Below are 23,038 nucleotides of genomic sequence, written 5' to 3'. Positions count from 1 at the left end.
GCAGTGACGAACAGACAGCGACCCACACCACTACGGGCCTGACTTTCTTCCGCGTTGTAAGACGAGGAGGAGGTGGACGAAGAAGAGACGGAGGAATAGAGAGAGAGAGTGTGTGTGATAAGAAACGACTCCTTCAAACGTTGTGTGGAGAAAGTGACGGTGATAAAGAAAGGAAAAAAAGAGAGAAAAGAAATAAAGCTTGAGGAAAAGGAGAAAGAGGAAAAGGAATGTGTTTCTGAGTGTGTTTTTATTCTTACGTTCTGTTTTCTTCTAGGGTTTGTGATGTTGGTGATAAGAGGAAACAATGAATAGATAATAAAGATACGACTGTTAACGAAATAGTGATAAGTGAAGGAAGGAAAGGAGGTGAATGGACTGACAAAATCGAAGGAAAATACGATACGAGGAGCAAGGAATTAAAGGAAGACTAAAGAATCCTGAGAAGACAATACGATGAAGGTGAGTGTCTTTTTTTTTACAACAAAGGAGACAGCTCAAGGGCACAAAAAAAGGAAACAATAATAAAAAAAAGCCCGCTACTCGCTGCTCCTAAAAAAAAAGAATCAAAAGAGGTGGCCGAAAGAGAGGTCAATTTCTACTATGCTACAATGCGATTCTTTTCTTCCTTTCAGCCTGTCTCTTCACTCACCTCTCGTACCTTCTTTCCTCCCCGGTAATTTATTCAACTCTTTCCACACTCCACTGCCTACGGGTTCTTTTCACGGCGTTGCACCCTTCCTTTCGTTTAACCCAGTTTGTCAAGATGAATATGCATTAGTTCTGTTCTATTCGAGTCTGTTGCTGGTTTACTTACTCCGTTCTAAAGTGAGTTGCATATCATCGAGTTTAGGTTTACATTATTTCCAAAGTCTGTTATTAATATTTTTTTGATTGAGTGTTGTGTTTTGTCTTATATTTTATCAACCGTGCACTCTCTAACACGTTACACACACACACACACACACACACACACACACACACACACACACACACACACAGTTACTGAGTTATATGATACGTTTCCGGGATCCCGTTAACACACAATCATTTTTTAATTGAGAGAAAAAATACAATCAGTTCAGTCACCTCCAGCCTTCATTCTCGCAACGTGCCTAATGATGTACCTGTTCACATTTACCTGGCGTGATATCATGAATAATTGGCGCTTTTATTATTAACGACGAGGCGCATCACTGATCAACCCTGAAAAAAATTATATTACATGCATAGAGAGTTGAACAATGGCACGTGATATTGTAATAATTTAATATACTTTACAAAAGAATACAGTTAGAAATAAACTGGTAGTATATATAGTAGTAGTAGTAGTAGTAGTAGTAGTAGTAGTAGTAGTAGTGAATAGTAGGAGAAGTAGTAGTAGTAGTAGCAGTGCTAGTAGTAGAAGTAGTAGCAGTAGTAGTTGTAGTAGTAAATAGTAAAAGTAGCCGTAGTAGTACTAGTAGTAGTAGTAGTAGTAGTAGTAGTAGTAGAAGTAGTAGTAGTAGTAATTAGTAGTAGTAGCAGCAGCAGTAGTAGTAGTGGTAAAAGCAATATTATTATTAATATAATTATTTTTATTATTATTATTATTATTATTATTATTATTATTATTATTATTATTATTATTATTATTATTATTATTAATGTTAGTGTTATTATTAGCAGAAGTAGTAATAATATTGGTGGTAATTATTATATCGCAACACATACTAATAATACTAATAGTAATAAGTGATTGTGATAGCAATAATGGGTAGGCGGTGGCTGAGTGGTTAGCGTGCTGGACCAGCATTCATCACGCCATGGACAACATCGGTTCGAATCCCCACGCTGCCACCTGGGATTTTTCAGTCACCGCCGAGTGGCCTAAGACTACCCACATGCTGTCCTGAAGACCACCCATCAACCCGGACTCTAGAAGAAACCGTCCAGTGAATCAAGAATGAGTTCCGGGGGGCAGCATGAGCCAAGCATAACTGGCGCCACTATAAAAAAAATTGCCTGCGCCATGACGGGGCTTGGGCCGACCACCAGCTACCCATGAAGAAAGCCTACAGGCGCTATAGGCTGAGATGTAAAAAAAAAAAAATAATAATAATAATAATAATAATAAAATCAACAATAATAATAATTACATTTTCAATAATAAAAATAATAATAATAACAATAATAATAATAAAACAATAAATATGACAATAACAAAGAAAGTATAATATAATAATAATAAAAATGATGGATAAAAGTGGAGGAAGGAAACGGGTGTGTTCCAGAGCGTTTACTCAGTTATTTACCAACACGTGTCTCCTTCCTGTTTCTTCACCCAACTTGTTCAAAATATCCTTATAATAATAATAATAATAATAATAATAATAATAATAATAATAATAATAATAATAATAATAATAGGAAGAAGATAAATAAGAATTGCCATCATTATAAGCTACGTTGCCAGATTGTTGTACTTTGCCTCTTCTGTTTGCCGATTTCCGACCCAAAAACTGTTTTCATCACCCACAACAATAATAATAAAACAACAAACAATAATAATAATAATAATAATAATAATAATAATAATAATAATAATAATAATAATAATAATAAAACAATAATAATAATAATAATAATAATAATAATAATAATAATAATAATAATAAACTATAATAACAATAATAATAATAACAAACCACTGATGACGTAATATGACAAACCGAGACCAACAAAACACGGATACAGCTTTAGGGGAAGGAAGAGCCAAGAAAGGAGGGAAGAGGAAAGAACAGATGACTCAACAGATGGAGGGAATGAAGGGGGGCAAGTGAGAGGGAGGGAGGGAGAGAGGGAGGAAGAGAGGAAAGACGAGACATGGCCGTGACCGTCTCCAATACACGGAAATAATGAACAATGGCAGGTAGACGCATCTCCGACACACCTGTCTCTCTCACACACACACACACACACACACACACACACACACACACACTGAACATACACCACTCACTACTGTTCATACCCTACATCCCTTGCCTGCCTATCTGTCTATTTATCTATTTATCTATCTATATATCTACCTAGTGGAATAAAGGGCGATAAAAAGCTCTCCAACCGGTTTATAGAAGAAGGAAAACTGGAAGAAATTTATAGGAGAAAAAACTAATGAGAGAGAATAGGAAATGGAATAGTAGGAGTAAAGTAAATTAGTAAAAAAAAGTAGTAGTAGCAAAAAATAAAGTGACAGTAGTAAAGTAGCCAAAAGTAATAGTGGCATAAAATAGTGACATTAGTAAAGTAAGGTGGTTTAAGTAGTAGTAGTAGTAGTAGTAGTAGTAGTAGTAGTAGTAATGGTAGTAGTAATAGTAGTAGTAGTAGTAGTAGTAGTAGTAGTAGTAGTAGGAGTAGTAGTAATGGTAGTAGTAGTAGTAGTAGAGAAAAAGTAAAGCAGTATAAGTAATAAAATAAGTAAAACAAAGAAGACGAGAGTGTTGGGAGGAGATTAATTTACCGGATACATAAATAAAGCGATATAATTACAAAGAGAGAGAGAGAGAGAGAGAGAGAGAGAGAGAGAGAGAGAGAGAGAGAGAGAGAGAGAGAGAGAGAGAGAGAGAGAGAGAGAGAGAGAGAGAGAGAGAGAGAGAGAGAGAGAGAGAGAGAGAGAGAGAGAGAGAGAGAGAGAAGTGGCTGTTTTTGTTGTTTTTCTCTTGTTGTTGTTCTTCGTGGTGGTGAAATTACTGCTGTTGTTTTTGTTGTTGCTTTCGGGCTTTCCTTAAGCGGTCATGAATCATAATGACCACCATAACAACCACCACCACCACGATCACCACCACCACCATCACCACCACCACCATCGCCATCACCACCATTACCACCACCACAATGACAATCTTAACCTCATAATAACTGCAATCACCACCACACATAGAGGCGAGATTACTATTCTTAGTACTAAACTTTTCCTATCGATCTATCATTGCTTTCATTTCCATTACTACTACTACTACCATACTTTTCTCTCTCTCTCTCTCTCTCTCTCTCCACTACACAGCCCGGATGCAGGCAAGGCTCATCCGGGTCACATTCCGGCCCAAAAGCAAAAGGAAATTACTTAGAATTATGAAGGAAAAGAAAATGTTACGACACACTTTCCTTTCCCTGTGTGTGTGTGTGTGTGTGTGTGTGTGTTCCGGTCAGTTTTAGCATACAATCTGTAGTTCATGTTTACATCACGATTTCTTTTCTTCTAGTCTCTCTCTCTCTCTCTCTCTCTCTCTCTCTCTCTCTCTCTCTCTCTCTCTCTCTCTCTCTGTTAATAAGATACTTCTTCGTCATGCCTTTCCCTTTCAGACCACATCGATGGGTGACTCAACGAAACGGGCGTGACGGACAAAAATAGGGAGGAAGGGAGGAGATGGAGGGAGTGAGGGATGGAGGAAGGGAGGGAAGGGAGGGTGAGAGGTGAGGGGAGGCTGCTTGAGTGTCAGAAGGGAAGGAGGGAGAGCAGGGTGGGTAAGGTAGGAAGGAAGGGAGGGTAAAGGGAGGTTGCTTGAGAGGAAAGGAAGAATGGCGAGACAGGATGAAGGTAAGGTAGGTGGGAGGGAGGGTGAGGGGAGGGGAGGGTGCTTGAGACAAAGAGGAGGGAGAGGTAAGAAGGGGAAAGGTGAAGGGAGGCTGCTTGAGAGGAAGGAAAGGAGGGAGAGACAGCGTGGAGGTAAGGTAGGGAGGGAGGTAAGGTAGGTTAGGTAGAAAGGGAGGGAGGGTGAGGGGAGGGTGCTTGAAACGAAGAGGAGGGAGAGGTAAGAAGGGGGGAAGGTGAAGGGAGGCTGCTTGAAAGGAAGGAACGGAGGGGGAGAGACAGCGTGGAGGTAAGGTAGGGCGGGAGGTAAGGTAGATAGGAAGGGAGGGAAGGTGAGGTTAGACAAAAATAAGTAGAAAGACACACAGGTGAATTTCATAAAGGAAGAAAAGATGCAAGGTAATTCAAGGTCCGTGGATAAAGGGAGAGTAAGTGATATGCTTGGATGCGACAGTGGAGGGTGGAAGAAGGGAGAGAGAGAGAGAGAGAGGGGGGGAGAGAAGGCAGGGAGGAAAGTAGTCAGACGGGAAAGTTTGCTCTGACTGAATGTGACAGGGAAGGAAAGAAGGAGGGAAAAAAGTAGGTATCATGACTGGTTGTGAAACTGAGGGAGGGAGGGAAGGAGGGAGAGAGGGAGAGAGATGAAAACATGTATATAAGAAAGTGGGTGGAATGAAAGTGAGAGAAAGAGATAGTGATGTAGATAAGTAGTAGAGCAGAGGTCGGGGCAAGGTGAAATAGATGACTGTATTAAGCGTGGAAGGAGAGAGGGAAAGACGGAGGGCATGAGGGAGGGAGGGAGGAAGGAAGGGAAATAAAGAAGGGAGGGAAAGAGAAAAAGGAGAAGAGAAGGAGGGATGGGAGGGACAACACATAAATAACACAAGTACCAAGTTTATCGATACATAGCGGAGGAAGATAAAGGTAAAAAAAAGAAAAGGGGAGAGAGGATTCGGTTGATTACGAAGAGAAAGAGGGAAGGAGGGAGGGAGGGAGGAAAGGGAGATTATAGAATGAGGAGGAAGGGAGAATGGATGCAGTGATTGGATGACAGTGAAGGGAGGGAGGGAGAAAGGGGGGAAAAGGGAGAGAGAAGGAGGAAAGCAGAGGGGAGTCCATTATATGACTGAATAAGATAAGGAAGAAGGAATGGAAAGAAAGCAGGGAGGGAGGAAGGTAAGGAAGGGGGAGAGGGAGGTAGGGAGACAAAGCTGGAGAGAAGTTGATAGGAAGGAAAGATGTCATGACTAGATAAGACAGGGAGTGAATGGAGCTTAGAAAGGGAGGGAGGGAGGGAGGGATTAAGGGAGAGAGAGAGGAGGAAAGGAGGGTGGGAGGGAGAGGAGGGCAATAAAGGGACGAAACCGACCTTATGATCACAAGTATATAGTTTATGTGTATGTGAGAAAGGGAGAGAAGAGAAAGGGAGAAAAGGTGAAAGAAAAGGAAGCAGATATATAAGAAAGGAAGGAAGGAAGGAAGGAGGGAAGGAAGCAATATAAAAGGTAAAAGGTATAAGAAATCAAGCAAAGAAGAAAGGGTGAAAGGAAGGAAGAATGAAATGGAAGGAGGGAAAGAAAGGAGGAAAGGAAGGAGGGAAGGAAAGGAAGGAGGGAAGGAACGAAGGAAAGCAAGAAGGAAGAAAAGAATAAGGGAGGGAAACAATAAATGAATAAAACATGTATTAAGTTCAAAGGTAAGAAGTGGAGGAAAGGTGGAAGGAAAAAATGGAGAGAAGGTTAGGTTGATTACATAGGAAGGAAAAGAAGGAAGGAGGGAGGAAAAATAGATTATGGAGGGTGAAGGAAGGACAAACAAGATGACAACAAATGACAACAACAACAACAAGGCAACACGAAAGAAAAAAAGAAAGAAAAAAGGAGCGAAAAAACTGACCCGCAAAGAAAGTGAGAAAAAAATATCAAACAGGAAAAGAAGGAATGGAAAGAAAAGCAATAAATGAAAAAAAAGAAAAGAAAACTGGTACCTTTCGTGATTGTGGGTAGTGGACAGGTAGGCGACGGAGGAAAAAAAGGAGAAAGATGGAGGGAGACAGGGAGGGAAGGAGGGAGGGAAGGAGGAAAATAATATAATGGCGATAACGGATAAAAAGCTTCTAAGTAGTGGATAGAAAGGGAATGGAGAGAGAGAGAGAGAGAGAGAGAGAGAGAGAGAGAGAGAGAGAGAGAGAGAGAGAGAGAGAGAGAGAGAGAGAGAGAGAGAGAGAGAGAGAGAGAGAGAGAGAGAGAGAGAGAGAGAGAGAGAGAGAGAGAGAGAGAGAGAGAATTTGGAACTATTGAGTCATATTGGTTGAGGTGAGTTAGGATCACTACTGCTTCTGGCATTGAAATTTCCATCCAATTTATTCAACATAGAAATAACTGAATACAGGAAGGAGGAGGAGGAGAACGAAAAAGGGGAAAGGAGGAGGAGGAGGAGGAGGAGGAGGAGGCGGAGGAAGAGAGGGGCCGAAAAGGAGGAGCTGACATGAGAGAAAAAAATGACACGATTTCTTACGTAAGTGGGCGAGACTCGATTGGGGAGAGAGAGAGAGAGAGAGAGAGAGAGAGAGAGAGAGAGAGAGAGAGAGAGAGAGAGAGAGAGAGAGAGAGAGAGAGAGAGAGAGAGAGAGAGAGAGAGATAACGAAACCACAAAAACCAGGGCATCTAACCTTACAAAAACACCTTTCTCTCTCTCTCTCTCTCTCTCTCTACTACTACTACTACAACTACTACTTACGTGGGGTGTAGGTCAAATACTTCCAGTTCTGTCCCTAAAAACTGACCTAAAGACAGGTTACTAAAAGGGAAAGGGAAGGAATGAGGCGAAGAAACGAAGGAAAGGCGAAGGAAGGCGAAGGGAGGGAGGAGAAAGGGATAGGGAGGAGGGGGGGAAGGGAGAGTGGGAGAGACCGTGCGGGGGAGGGGGGGGGAGAAGGGAGGGAATGTATGAAATTAGGGAGATAATAAAATGTGAGAAAATGAAGGTAAGAAGGGAAGAAGAAGATAGCAAGGAAGAAGGGAGAAGGGAGGGAATGTAGTAAATAGGAAGATAACGAAGGGAGAGGAAATGAAGGTAAGAAAAGTGAGAAGGGAAAGAGAAGAAAGAGAGGAAGAGAGGAAGAAAATGATGGGAGGAATGATGTGGAAGAAGGAGGAATGAAGAAGTGAAAGGATGGGAAAGAGAAGATAGAGGAAGGGAGGAAGAAAATGATGGGAGGATTGATGTGGAAGAAGGAGAAATGAAAAAGTGAAAGGAAGGGAGAGGCCAGAGATATGAATGGATGGGAGAGGGAAAGGGAGGGAGAGAAAAAAATGGAGCGAGAAGGAGAAAGGGAGTAGAGGAGGAAAAAATGAAAGTGAAATGGCGAGAAAAGGAACGAGGAGGTATTTATGAGGGGAAAGGGAAGCAACAGTGGAGGTGAACAGACAAATAAATAAATAAATAGAGAAACATAGATGGAAAGAAAGATTTAGTAATATTCTAGATGCGTGTTGTGAAGACAGGATCACTTTGTCTTGCTGCATTGAAATTTACGTGATTTTTTCTGAGGATTGCTTTTGTTTGCTGCAGTGAAGTCTCTATTACTTATATTTTGCAGTGAAAGAAATGATTATATATTGAAAAAGAAAGTAAAGACAGGAAAAGCAATTGTAGTAGTAGTAGTAGTAGTAGTAGTAGTAGTAGTAGTAGTAGTAGTGGTAGTAGTGGAAGTAGTAATAGTAAAATTAGTAGTAAAATAAAACAATATATAATTAAAAAGATGAAAAAAATGTCAGCGCAAAAAAACCCACTAGAGTAAAAAGAAAGTAAAAGTAAGATAAAAAAACTGAGTAAAGGAACTGTCACGATATCTCAAACCGGAAATATCAAGCAAACACGAACAAGGAAAAAAAGGAAACATGATAACAAGAAGTGGAAGTAAAGAAAAAAACAAAAAAACTGGAAAATCTATATACGAAGACTCAATAAAAAGTTGTAGTACTCGAAGAACATGAATACAAGATTAAGCAAGTAAAGGATAAATGATATAAATATTCAATGAAACGAAAGTATAAAGAAACAGTTACATAAATTATCAAGCAAAAAGATAAAAAAAAAAATGAATAAGTAAAGCAAGAATGAAAGATGGAAGGAAGGAAGAAAGGAAGAAAGGACGGAGGAGGGGAAGGAAGGAAGGTAGGAATGAAAGAAAGAAGGATGGGAGACGGAAGGAAGGGAGAAAGGAAGGAAGGAGGGAGAAAAAGTAGTAAGGAAAGAAAAGAATAGGAAAGAAACAAAGAAAGGAAAGAAAAAAAAAAAAAAAAAAAAAAAAGGAATAAAGATAAAACAGAAATATAGAAGACAATTCGATAAAATGAAAAAAAATATATATGATGAAGAGAAATACATAATGAAGCTAAGTAGTCACGCTTTCCCATATACACATAAAAAAGAACAAAAAAAAAAAAAAAAACTTCCATCCCTACGATTGAAAATAACTCCCCAAAAGAAGTTAAAACCTTCTGTCCTTTAATTAAAAAAAGAGCTAATAAGAGATTCTAATCCCACCTAACTCCTTAGACGAGCAATTATGGTACTTATGGATGCTAATTAGAAGTGCTTAAGATGGTGGGGAAGGGGTGGCTGGTGGTACAGAGGGGGGGGGGGTAGAGGCAAGGTGTGTGTGGTTGTCATGTATAATTACCTGGCTTGAAGCACACCTGGTTACGTCACGGCAGGTAAAAGTGTGCGTGATTACTACAAGACATCTGCTGTAACCCATGATCTCTCTCTCTCTCTCTCTCTCTCTCTCTCTCTCAATAATTTCACATCAATTTCCCTTAAGTACATATTTGAGAAAAACGAGAGAAAGGAAGGTAAAAGAAAAACTGGAAGGTAGGAGGAGGAGGAGGAGGAGGAGGAGGAGGAGGAGGAGGAGGGGGAGGAGGAGGAGGAGGAGGAGGAAAAGAAGAGGAAGAGGTTGATTAAATACAAAGTCACTATTAGATTCCGTTCCCTGTCAAAGTGTAAAATCATTTAAAACAACCGACCCATTCTCTCTCTCGGGACAATAACCAAAACAACTCGAGAGTCTAAAAACCAGAATCCATCAACCATTATGTCACTCTCTCTCTCTCTCTCTCTCTCTCTCTCTCTCTCTCTCTCTCTCTTCTCTCTGTCTATTCTTTTTCTCTTCTCTTCTCCTTCTTCTTTTGTATTCTCCCAGACGTTCCTACCTTCCCCTTTTCTCTCTATTCACTTATTTCCTTTTCATCCACCTATTTACTTGTCTTTCCCTTTCCATCTCTCTCCGTGTTTCATTTATTTTCTCTCAGGCGTCAAATTGATCTAGTTCCCTCTTCTTTTCCTTCCACTTTTAGCTCCTTCGTCGCCTCCTTCTGCTCTTCCACCAGTGCTTTTTCTTCCCGTCTTCCTATCCACCTATTTACCACACACTTGCCTTTCTTTTTCCGTCTCTCTTTGCTTTATTTTCTGTCAGGCGTTAATTTATCATTGTTTTCTCGTGTTTTTTTCCACTTTTATCTCTCCTCCCTCTCCTCCTATGGCTCTTCTACTAATGTTTCTCTTTCCCTTTCTATCTCTCTTTGTTTCCTTTATTTTCTGTCAGGCGTTCATTTATCATTGTTCCCTCGTGTTTTTCTTCCACTTTTGGCTCCTCCTCCTTCGCCTCCTTCTCCTCTCCTACTACAGCTTGTCTTTCCCTTTCCATCTCTCTTTGTTTCCTTTATTTTCTGTCAGGCGTTCATTTATTTGTTTCCTCGTGTTTTTCTTCCACTTTTAGCTCCTCCTCCTTCGCCTCCTTCGGCTCTTCTACTACTGTTTCTCTTTCCCTTTCCATCTCTCTTTGTCTCCTTTATTTTCACCCAGGCGCCCGTTTAATATATTTTCCTACCATCCCCTTCTTTCTCTATCCACTTTCTTCCTTTCCACGCATTTGTTGTACGTAGTTGATTTTCTCTTCATATTTCTCTTTGTTTCTAAGGCATTCATTTAATCTAGTTTCCTACCTTCCACTTCTTTCTCCATCCATTTCCATTCTTCTTTTCCACGCATATGTAGTACGCAGTTGACTTTCTCTTCATATTTCTCTTTGTTTCTTTTATTTTCTCTCAGGCGTCGTTCAATTTAGCTTCCTCGTGTTTTCTTTCCTCTTTTAGCTCCTCCTTCGCCTCCTCCTGCTAGTGCTCCAGAAACAGCTGCGGTTGGTGACTAGCAGCTGACGTAACGTAACTCGACCACTTTCACTGCTGCTGCCCCCCGAGGGATGCCCACACACACACACACACACACACACACACACACACACACACACACACACACATGAATACGTTCGTGTGTGCGTAGGTTACATGTTTATCTTTTCGGCCGTTTTTTTTCTTTCGTTCCTTATCTTGTTATTCCGTTTTTTCCCTTTCTTTCCTCCTTTCCAATTCTTTCCCTGACATGTTTGAGGAACGGGGGAAGAGGTGGGTGATGGGAGAGGAAAGGAGGAAGTGAAGAGAGGAGAGGGGAAGAGAGAAGATGAGGGGAGAGGAAAGATAACAGGAAAGAAGAGGAGAGAGGAGAGGAAAGAGAAGACGAGTGAGAAATACTAAGAGGAGAGGAAAGAAAGAAGAGAGAACATGTGAAAAAGAGGAGGAAAGAGACAAAAATAAAGGAGGAGAGAGAGGCGTGGAGAGCCGGAAGAGAAAGTGGAGAAGCAGAAAGAGAGGAGTAAATTCAAGAGGAAGGGAGAGAAGAAGGAACAAGTGACAAAGTGGAGGAGACAGACAAGGAGGGAGGAGGGGCCAGGAATAGGGAGGAGAGAGGGAGGGGTGGAGAGCCGGAAGAGGAGGAGAAAGTGGAGAAGCAGAACACATTTACGAGGAGATCGAATAGAGAATAGAAAACGGAGCGACCTTTAGCGAGAAGGGTGACTAACCTATATACTTTTTTTTCCTTCCTTCTCGCCTCTGTTACAAGTTTCACTGATTTGTATATGTGTTCCAGGTGGCGTGGGCGGTGGCGTGGGTGTCGGCGTGGGCGGCGTGGGCGGCTGGCGCACCAACGGGAAACGGTAAGTCGTAAAAATGAAAATACAAGATGGCGCAGGACGCTTTTTTCGAAGGTGCTAAAAAATGTTGCGAAGGAATAATATTGACATGACGGTCTGAACAAACTTTCGCTGGTCTCTCCCTCCCGCCCTTCACACACACACACACACACACACACACACACACACACACACACACGAAATGAAATGAAAGTTAAACGTATAAAAATTCCCCAAGCAGGTTCGGTGTGTGTGTGTGTGTGTGTGTGTGTGTGTGTGTGTGTGTGTGTGTGTGTGTGTGTGTGTGTGTGTGTGTCATGTTTTATTGTGTTATTAACGTGTGTGTGTGTGTGTGTGTGTGTGTGTGTGTGTGTGTGTGTGTGTGTGTGTGTGTGTGTGTGTGTGTGTGTGTGTGTGTGTGTGTGTGTGTGTGTGTGTATTCGTAGTCTTAGTGTGTAGGTGAATTCAACTTTCATTTTGTGTCGTATTATGTAAATTAAATGTGTGTGTGTGTGTGTGTGTGTGTGTGTGTGTGTGTGTGTGTGTGTACGTGGGCGACGGGCGGTAATTATCATAAATCCTCATAAGGTACACAAAACCTTCACTGACGAGTTCATAATGACGATGGTGATGATGATGACAATGACGACGATGACAAGATGCGTTGAAGATGATGAAGGCGCGGCGTGTGTGTTATGGCATCAGCATATTGTAGTCTCATCATCATCAGTAATGCATGACGCTGCTAATAGGCGAATAATAAAGATAAATTGGATAATGACGGTGACGAAGAAATGTGATGTTTGAACGTAGTAAAAAGGGAGTAAGATAAGGATGATAATAGCTTTTAAGAAGTTACCCATATTTATGCACGCTGGTAAGAAAATTTCAATAACGAAGATAATGAATATGATGATGATGATGATGATGAAGGTAATGGTGAAGAATTATGACGCTGAAGGTGAAATAGAGTAGATAATGGTGATTTTAGAGCTAATGCTGATAAAATAATAATAATGATAACTAATAACTGAAACTAATGATAAGTAAGGTGATGATATGATGAAAAAACTTTAGACTGAACACCTGAAGGCAATTAAGCAAACCGAGAGTGACAAGCCGATCAATAGAGATAAAAGAAAAAGGAAGGACGTAAAAGGAAAAAAACCTAACACTGACACTAACAATGATGATGACTAAAAATGATGATAAAAAAAAAATACAGATGAAAAAGAAGAAAAACTCCCATTATGCTGAACTGAAGCCAAGAGAGCAAACCAAAAGTGACAAGCCAGACAATAAAAAAAAGGAAAAAGAAAAAAGAAAAAAAAACCCCACCACCACTACATGACCTAAAAATGCGGTATACCATTAAAGCATACAAAAAATAAAGGTCGCTTCCAACTTTAGGTACGGCTAAGGGTGACAGTACACATCTACCTACGTGTTTATTTACTCAGCTTTTCAACGGCTAGGCAGGTGGGTCAAGGGAATGGCACGGAAAGGATGAGGAGGGAAGGGAGGAAAGGGAAGGGAAGAGAGGGGTGGTAAGGTAAGGCAGGGAAGGGATGGGCTGGGAAAGGAAGGGGAGGGAAGGGAAGATAGAAGAGGTCAGGTAAGGTAAGGCAAGGCAAGGAAGGGATAGGAAGGGAAGGGAAGGGAAGGTACAGGAGGAGGGGGTGTTAGGGGAATGCAAGGAAGGGAAGGGAAGAGAAAGGAAGGGAAGGGAGGAAAGGGAAGGGAAGGGAAGGGTGGTAAGGTGAGGCAGGGAAGGGATGGGCTGGGAAAGGAAGGGGAGGGAAGGGAAGATAGAAGAGGTAAGGTAAGGCAAGGCAAGGAAGAGATAGGGAGGGAAGGAAGGGAAGGGAGGAGGAATGCAAGGAAGGAAGGGAAGAGAAAGGAAGGGAAGGAGAAGGTAAGGCAAGGCAAGGAAAGGATAGGGAGGGAAAGGAAGAGAAGGGAAGGGAAGGGAAGGGAAGAGAGGGGTGGTAGGGGAATGCAAGGAAGGAAAGGGAAGGGAAAGTATGGGAAGGGAGGGGAAGAAAGGGGTGGTAAGGTAAGGTAAGGCAAGGCAAGGAAGGGATAGGAAGGGAAGAGAAGGGAAGGGAAGGGAAGAGAGGGGTGGTAAGGGAATGCAAGGAAGGGAAGGGAAGGGAAGGGAAGGGAAGAGAGGGGTGGTAAGGGAATGCAAGGAAGGGAAGGGAAGGGAAGGGAAGGGAGGGGGGGGTTGAGGAATGCAAGGAAGGGAAGAGAAGGGAAAGGATGGGAAGGGAGGGGAAGAGAGGGGTGGTAGGGGAATGCAAGAAAGGGAAGGGAAAGGAAGGGAGGGGGGGGGTAGAGGAATGCAAGGAAGGGAAGAGAAGGGAAAGGATGGGAAGGGAGGGGAAGAGAGGGGTGTCAAGGCAAGGCAGGGCATGGCAGGGAGGGAAGGAATGAGAAGCGATGCATCTAGATTGAAAGATTAAAAAACAAGGTCAAGGAAAGGAGAAAGGCAAGGGCAGAAAGATAATTGATAACAGAAAGGAAGAGAATGTATTAAATGATAGGAAGGAAAAGGATAGAGAGGGATTGGAACAGGATAGAAGGGAAAGGGAAGGGATAAGAAATGAAAGAAGGAAAATGAAAGCAGAATGAAAAGTTAAATTAAAAAAGGAAATACGATAAAGTCACTGATACAAAACGAGAAAAAAAGAGAAAAATCTGAAGGAAAAAGAAAAAAAGTAGGGACAGGATAAGAGGAGAGAAAGCAACGATAGAATGAAGGAAGGAGGATATGGAAGAAAATTGCAAAAAAGGGTGAAAAAGAGGAAAAGGAAAGATTGGAGGATCGAAAATGAGAACAGGAAAGAGAAGCAGGAACAGGACGCGAGGAAGAAAAAACAAAAGAGAAAATGATGAAGGGTATGAAAGAAAGCAAGGAGAAAGGGTGGAGAGGAACAGGATAAGGGTGGAATTGAGGGCAGGGGGATGTGGTTACGTATGGGAAGTGAAAGGGAGAGGATGATGACCACGTGGGAATAACAGACAGCATCCCAAGGTCACTTTCACCCATAGAAAATTGATGGCCAATGAGGGAGGGAAGTGTGTAGGTTGTTATTATCTCTCTCTCTCTCTCTCTCTCTCTCTCTCTCTCTCTCTCTCTCTCATGATCAAACTTTCTAATAAACTTTCTTCGACATTTAGATTCGTATAAAAACATTTTTTTTTCTCTCTCTCTCTCACCATGACATTTTATTAGCATGTGTCTACTAAAACAGAAAACAAACAAGACTTCCCTTAAGAATAAAAAAAAAAAACGCTAAAACGTAGAAAATAGCCGCACACACACACACACACACACACACACACACACACACACACACACACACACACACACACACACACACTAGGTAATGAACGCTAATTTAGAAAGTTACCTGCTAGGCCCCGACACACGTTCACCTGTGGTCAGCTCGCCTCTCTCTCTCTCTCTCTCTCTCTCTCTCTCTCTCTCTCTCTCTCAGTAGCGGCAAAGAAAAAAATAGAGCAGAAGAGAAAGTGATTGAAAAAGTAGACAAATATTTTAAAGAATGAGAGAAAAGGTCAAAGAGTAAACAAAGAGTAAACAAAAGGAGAGGATGAATGACAATAAAAACGAATAAAGAAAAATAAAATTATCGCTCTCTCTGGCCAAGTTGAGGCGGGCGATTATGAACTGAAAAAATAAATAAGAAGAATGACGAAAGTAAAGAGAAAAGTGAAAGTGAAACAACAGAAACGTAATAGTAGAACAAACTAAATAATGATAAGTATATTTTGGAATGTTACTTTTTACTCGTTTCCTCCTCCTCCTCCTCCTCTTTCTCTTTCTGTGCCTCCTGTCTAATTTTACTCCAGTCACATTGAAGATTTCTTTTTTTATTGTGTAATCGCATTCCTCTACATAATTTCCTTTCTTCTCTGACGTGGGTGAGTGCGTCCGAGCGTGTGTGTGTGTGTGTGTGTGTGTGTGTGTGTGTGTGTGTGTGTGTGTGTGTGTGTGTGTGTGTGTGTGTGTGTGTGTGTGTGTGTGTGTGTGTGTGTGTGTGTGTGTGTGTGTGTGTGTGTGTGTGTGGAATACTGATATAAACAATCTTTTTCAGTTTCGACGCTACACATGAATGCGCCATTAACACTCTCTCTCTCTCTCTCTCTCGACTGGTGACAGGTACGCCTCCCACACCTTCACTTGTTTACAGTCTTACCAGTCACATGAATCGGAAGACAGACAGGCAAACAACCTTCTCCCTTTTCTTCCTTCCCTCCGTTCTCTCCCTTCCTTCTATTCCCCTATTCCGTTATTCCGTCACATCCATTTTTATTCTTCCTTCCTCCTTTCCTGAACTCTCCATTTTCTCCTACCTGTTCCCCTTTTCCGTTCTTCCTCTTCATCTACTTTTTCGTCTTTTCCCCTTTCTTGTACTTATTTTTTCTCTTTTCTATATGTTTCTTCCATAACTTACTTTCTCATTCTTTCCATTTCTTTTGTCTGTTCAACGATTTTTTTTGTTTCTTCCTTTTTTTTCTGCCCTTAAGCCGCCTCCTTTGTTGTAATAAAAAACACCTTTCACATCTACCTTCGATTCGACGTGACTTTCTTACTCTCCTTTCTGTTTCCTACTAGTTTGTTCCACCTTCAACAACTCTACAGTCTTCCCTCTATGATTTTCTCTTTCCTTTTTTTTCTTTTCCAATTTGTTCACTCACTTTCCTCCTTCCCTTTGCTTTTCCTCGGCTTTCTCTTTCATATCAATTTATTCGCTTCTATGATTTTCTCTTTTCTTTTCTTTTTCCAATTTATTCACTCATTTTCCTCATTCCTTTTGCTTTTCCTCGGCTTTCTATTTCCTATCAATTTATTCGCTTCAACTTTTTTCCTCCTTCCATTCCATAAAAAAAATCCTTTGTAGTTTTTTCCACCTCCAACTCTACTTTTTTCCCTCAATGATTTTCTCTTTTCTCTTAATTTTTTCATATATATTCATTCACTTTCCTCCTTCCCTCTACTTTTCCTCGGCTTTCTCTTTTATATCAATTTATTCGCTTTAATTTTTTTCCTCCTTCCACTCCATAAAAAAATCCTTTGTTTCTCAGTATCCTTTTCATATTAATCCTATCCGTTTAACCCCTCTTCCCTCCTTCCGTCACCTTTCCCTTTCACTTGACGTCCTGCCCAGCTATCACATTCAATCCTTGTCTAATCCCTGCACATGATCCCTCTTCGGTTAATCCGGTCTCCCATTCTCTTCTTTCTCTTTTTTTTTTACCCTTATCAATTAATTTCTTCCCTACGCTCATTTATTCTCTCTTTTCGATTTATTTTATCTATCTCATTTCGTGTTACCTGTATCTATCTTTTATCAATTTCCTTATCTACATCTATTTGTTCATTCCCTCTTTCGCTTTCTTTGATCTATCGAATTTCTTGTGTTACTTATATTTATTCATTCCTTCTCCAAACCTGTATCTTCTCTACGTCTTTTTCGTGTTTCATGTTTTAGTTCTCTCTCTCTCTCTCTCTCTCTCTCTCTCTGCTTCGCTCCTCTTAAGTTAACCGATATTTTCTTCAGCGTAAACGTCTACAATTGGATTGATAATGATGGTGATGATGATGATGATGATACGGGGGTTAAAAGGAATATTAATGAATGAAAAATAACATTGGAAACAAATGAAACAACAGCTCATAAACAAAAACACGCAATTTCTTTTCTAACACCAATTTATACATCATGTCAATCCCTGAACAAGAACGATAATGTAAATAAGAATGAATAAAACAAAAACATGAAACACCAAATGCAAAACCAACCAACACAACACTAATCTTCCCCACCACACAACACCTGCCCCTGAACACACCTCACCTCCACACCTTACACCTGTTACCTGAATCCTCACGCTAACTCACCTGTCCTTTCCTTCTCCAGGTGACAATTTCTCGGACCATGTGGTGGAAGCGAACGTCTTCACCCTCTCCTCGTACCCTCATGCCTCCTTCCGGAGTCTCCCCAAGGGCTCCAGATTGCCAAGAACTGCCATCCCCTCGAGTGCCAGGCCAACAGGTCTCCCCGGAAGGCCCATCCAAGCCCTCTCCCTTAATGCTCCTCCGCCCTCGCCCAGCCCAGCCCTCGCGACGCCTGACTTCTTCACGGACGAACTCGCGGCTCTTGAAGATTTGATCAATGCTGGCGCGTTCTCTGACGGTGTCCCTCTCGCCCCGAACAGCCCAAGCTACCAAAATGACGTCATCTCCGGGGACTTCCAGGGGTCTCTTGGCGATCATCTGCAGTTTAGTGCCATCGGGGGACTAGAGGGTGACGCAGGAGGTTATGGGGCATCTCCGCTGATTTCAGAGGATTCTCAGACGCTCCTTTCCGGGGATATTTTCAATCTCAACTCCCAAGACTTTCAGGGTTTGCAGGGAGTCTCCTCCGCCGCAGATGCTAATGGTCTGCAAGGGCGTGGCTTCGGAGGACTAGACTTAGGAATAGATCTCGAGGGGCAGGCGCTGGATCCCGCGACCTTATTAGCCGCCGATCTACTTGGAAGCGCTGGCGGGCTACAGGGTGGTGCAGGAAGTCTTGATGGCCTCCAGCTTAACTCCGGAGACTTAGGTGCACTACAAGGTGGCTCAGATGTCTATGATCTCCTGCAGGCCGATTCAGGGCGGTTCAGCAGGTCACACGTAGGCTCTGGCAGTCAGTTTAACTCAGGAGGATTTAGCGGGCTCCCGGGAGGATCTGGAGGATACAGAAGACTGTTTGGAGACGTCTTAGGGGATGCATATATTGAAAAGGCTGACGGTCTGCGTTTAGGCTCTGTAGAACTGGATGATCTGAACATAAATTTGGGCAATTTAAACCTGGCTGACCTGGACGCTAGTCTCGGTGACTTGCACCTGAACACGGCGGGCTTTGCGACGACACACCTGAATTCCGGCGGCCTCGATGGGGTGAGTCTACAGTCCGGGGGGCTGGGTGGGGTTGACGCGAGTGTAGGGGGCACCTTTGGGTCGGGTCTGAGTGACGGGGGCAGCGTCGGGGTACCCCTATCCGATGCCATGCCAGGATTTTCGAACAATGGTGCGGGCGGCGGCGGCGGCGTCAGCAGCAGCGGCAACTTCGGCAGCGTCGGAGAGTCCCTATCCGATGCCGTGCAAGGATTTTCGAACAATGGTGCGGGCGGCGGCGTCAGCATCAGCAGCAGCGGCAACTTCGGCAGTTTTGACAGCATCAGCAGCAGCGGCAACTTCGGCAGCGTCGGAGAGTCCCTATCCGATGCCGTGCAAGGATTTTCGAACAATGGTGTGGGCGGCGGCGGCGGCGGCGGCGTCAGCATCAGCAGCAGCAGCGGCAACTTCGGCAGCGTCGGGGTGTCCCTATCCGATGCCGTGCAAGGACTTTCGAACAATGATGCGGGCGGTGGCGTCAGCATCAGCAGCAGCAGCAACTTAGGCAGCTTTGACAGCGGCAGCAGCAGCGGCAACTTCGGCAGCTTTGACAGCGGCAGCGGCAACTTCGGCAGCTTTGACAGCGGCAGCAGCAGCGGCAACTTCGGCAGCTTTGACAGCGGCAGCGGCAACTTCGGCAGCTTTGACAGCGGCAGCAACAGCGGCAACTTCGGCAGCTTTGACAGCGGCAGCAACAGCGGCAACTACGGCAGCTTTGACAGCGGCAGCAACAGCGGCAACTTCGGCAGCTTTGACAGCGGCAGCAACAGCGCCAACTTCGGCAGCTTTGACAGCGGCAGCAGCAGCAGCGTGTCCCTGGCAGACGCCGTGCAGGATGTAGCAGATGGGAATGTGAATGTGGGCGGAGTAGGCGACATTGGCGGTTTCGAAAGGGTTGACAACAGCAAAGGCTTTGATATCGTCGGTAGCATTGGCAACTTCGACAGCGTCGGCAGCAGTGGCGTGTCCCTGGCAGACGCTGTGCAGGATGTGGCAAACGTGAATGTGAATGTGGGAGGAGTCGGCGGCGTCGGCGTGTCTCTTTCCGACGCGGTGCAAGGACTCTCTGGAACCTCTACGGGCGGCGTCGGTAGCTTCGATTTCTCCCTCAACAACGCCGAGCAAGGAGGCTCAGGCGGGGGTGTGAGTGTGGGCGTGGGTGGCGGCGGCAGAGGCGGCGGCATCAGCAACGTCGGTGTCTCTCTGTCAGACGCCGTGCAGGTCAACCAGAAGCTCCCCAGCCCTACGGCTGCATCGGGAATCATATCCTCGTCCACCTCCGCCGCCGCCCTGGATAGTCTTGGGCAGCTGCTGACCGAAAATCAGTCTCACATCACGGACCCCGGCCAGTCCCTCGGCAGCTTCCTCCTGGACATAAACGGCAAGAACGGCATGATGGTCCTCCCTGCGTCCAGCCTTGACGCCGTCACGAATGGCCAGCTGAGCACCGCTGCGGCAGCCGAGGCCTCACTCCGTAAAAACTTCGATGTGAGCGTGAAGGTGAACGATGACGGTCTGGTCGACGTGGATGTTGATCTCAACACCACCGACGATAATGATGTTGTTGTCACCCCGAGCCTCGCCACCGTCCTCTCCAACAGCACGAACGACAACGACCAGGCGAGGTCTGGCGACTCAGTCTTCGTCTCCTACCCAAACGACAGCACTCCGGCACCTCCTCCCCCGACCACCACGACCACCACGACGACTACCACCGAGGGGCCGCCCCGCCTGGCCGAAATCCTCCCTAACCTGCTGTTCTCAAAGGGCCAGTTCTTCGGGACGCTACTCGGGGGCCTCGCGGAGATCGGCTCCACCATCTTGAAGGCCATCACGGAGACGGACTGGTCGGCGCCGCCACCACGACAAACATACGGACACTGAGCGTCGTAAGCGGCATGACTGACTATAGACAGGGACTATGGCCAGCTATGAAGGGCTGGCGACGTGTGATTGGCTGTGGCTGGTGTACGTATGGCTGTGGCTAGCTATGGCTAAACTGGTTGACTATGGTTGGCCGTCGAGAACTATGGCTAGCGACGTATAACTGGCTATGGCTGGCTATGGCTGAAAATGTCTGAAGAAAGTGCCGTCTTGCATTTGCTCATCCGGGTAGTCTTCTCTCATCACACACACACACACACACACACACACACACACACATACATATTTAAGATTTACATAATACGACACAAAATGAAAGTTGAATTCACCTACACACACACACACACACACACACACACACACACATCTAGTGCCTATGGTGAAATCAAGTTTGAGCCAAGTAAAATTACGAGCAGGTAATTAATTTTAAGGAAATAAGATAAGATATTCCGATGACCAAATGATCAGCGCCAGATAATCCAAAACAATAATGTAAAAAAGACGGTCGCAACAAAATGGAAGAAAATCATAAAAAAAAAACTTTTGGATCTCTTACCACACATATACACAAAAAAGGACTGAATGATTAGAATGATCAAATATCCTAGTCTGCTGTGGAATCCATTACCCTATCGTTTTCTTGTTTACTTCAGTCACTCCTCCCAAGTGACAAGGCGACTTGGAAAAGAAAACGAAAGGTGGTAGCGTTTTCGTGGGCTACTACGGTACACTATTAACTGAAGGGCGTAAAAAAAAAAGGAGGAACAGGAAAAAAGAGAATTGGAAGAGTAAAATGAAAGTAAAATAACAAAAGGATCTTATCACTGAAGCAAATGTGTCGAAACCTAAAACACAAAATCCTAAATTCAAAACTCATAAAAGAGAAATGCCCCATAAAAAGAATTACGGTTCTAAGTAATTCAAAAGAAGACTAAGGGGGAAGGCTGCAGGTTGGCTTTCAGTACTACAATCCTTTAGTTTAGTCTCCCCTTAAGTCAGGTTTTCTTTCATTCATAATACCTTCCCAGAGTCCCTCCCCCCCTAGTAGCGAAATCCGAATGTTTACGTCTGTGTACATACTTTATATTTCATTGTATGTTCTGTAGTATGTGTTTCCTTCATTATTTTCTGTATCCTTTTTTAATTTCTATTTTTTTAATCTAACCAAACTATGGAATAAATGATAGTATGTGGACCGTTTTCAATTGTTCCTTCTTTCTGCGTGTGTGTGTGTGTGTGTGTGTGTGTGTGTGTGTGTGTGTTACAAAACCAGGGGATGACTATATGTAGAGGCGGTGGGATTCTGGGAAAGATGAGAAGGTTTGGAATCATGAAGTGGAACAGGTAAAGATTCTGACAGGTGGAACTGATGGCAGAGAAGGCGTGAGGAAGAAATAGGTGTGGAGCAGGTTTGGAGGGATGGAATGAGGAGCTATGCAGGTGTGGAACAGGTGTGGAGGGGTGGAATGATGAGGTGTTGTAGGTGTGGAGGTGTGGAGAGATGGAATGAGCTGTGCAGGTGTGGAGCAGGTGTGGAGGGATGGAATGAGAAGCTGTGCAGGTGTGGGGCAGGTGTGGAGGGATGGAATGCGTGGTTGTGTAGGTGAGGAACAAGTCTGCAGGGATGGAATGCGGGGCTGTGCAGGTGTGGGGCAGGTGTGGAGGGATGGAATGCGGGGCTGTGCAGGTGTGGGGCAGGTGTGGAGGGATGGAATGCGGGGCTGTGCAGGTGTGGAGGGATGGAATGCGGGGCTGTGCAGGTGTGGGGCAGGTGTGGAGGGATGGAATGCGGGGCTGTGTAGGTGAGGAACAAGTCTGCAGGGATGGAATGTAAACGTTAAAAGCTTGAACCTGATAGACATGTTTACAGGTGTGGGAGGCAAGAGAAAGTACAAAAAAATATCAAACTGAATATTATAAGAGTCAAATATAGGCATTCATAATCATATTTCTTTAAACGTTTTTTCCTTCAGTCAGAGTATGACCTCAAAATAAAACGAGGAAAAATATTACACGATGGACGGTTATAGGCATCATTTATCAATCTTTTTCTATTTCTACTCGTTTTCCCGGCCAATCTATGACCTAAAAACGGAAGGAGGAATAACTGACGCCTTGACACAACTTAAGAAAGAATACATAAATACATAAATACCTTGACTTGTTTCCTCGGCCAATTTATTACCTAAAAAAAATGAGGAAAAATCTGAAACCTTGACAAAACTGAAGAAAAAAACACCTAAAGATAAATGCATAAAACACCAAATAAAAAAAGAATATATATAAACAGAAAAAATAGATGAAATATGCCAAGAAACGCCCAGAGAAAGTATTCAATATATTAGTCGTGGGCGAGTCAATATCACACGATTTCCCTTTTTTTTTTAGCCGGTGACAGGTGTGAGAGGTGCCGGGGAAGGAAACGTGTAATAAAGGTGAGAATATACAGGTAAGAACACTAATTAGGCTGTGAATGTGTGTGTGTGTGTGTGTGTGTGTGTGTGTGTGTGTGTGTGTGTGTGTGTGTGTGTGTGTGTGTTCTGAACGTAGGCTGATGGGAAAGGTGTGTGGCCTAGA

At 43.5% G+C, this 23,038-nt stretch overlaps 1 protein-coding gene across 6 annotated transcripts in view; it reads left to right on the top strand.

Moving 5' to 3' along the window:
• LOC126998030 (uncharacterized PE-PGRS family protein PE_PGRS10-like) overlaps nucleotides 1-21,654 on the top strand; it is a 23,693-nt gene extending 2,039 nt beyond the window's left edge. For 3 of the 6 annotated variants that reach the window (XM_050859315.1, XM_050859317.1, XM_050859320.1), the window contains exons 2-4: nucleotides 275-459; nucleotides 11,565-11,631; nucleotides 17,556-21,654. In XM_050859315.1, the coding sequence (XP_050715272.1) occupies nucleotides 454-459; nucleotides 11,565-11,631; nucleotides 17,556-20,461 (2,979 nt within the window). In that variant the 5' untranslated portion in view covers nucleotides 275-453 and the 3' untranslated portion in view covers nucleotides 20,462-21,654. Of the gene's footprint in view, nucleotides 1-7; nucleotides 160-274; nucleotides 460-11,564; nucleotides 11,632-17,555 lie in introns of those variants that run through there. The other 3 variants (XM_050859316.1, XM_050859318.1, XM_050859319.1) reach the window with 3 other exon arrangements.
• The last annotated feature ends 1,384 nt before the right edge of the window (nucleotides 21,655-23,038 follow it).

Source organism: Eriocheir sinensis, chromosome 13 (assembly GCF_024679095.1).
Source record: "Eriocheir sinensis breed Jianghai 21 chromosome 13, ASM2467909v1, whole genome shotgun sequence".
In the NCBI taxonomy this organism is placed as follows: Eukaryota; Metazoa; Arthropoda; class Malacostraca; order Decapoda; family Varunidae; genus Eriocheir; species Eriocheir sinensis.
Note: the sequence above shows the minus strand (reverse complement) of the source record. Positions and strands in the feature narration are given on the sequence as shown.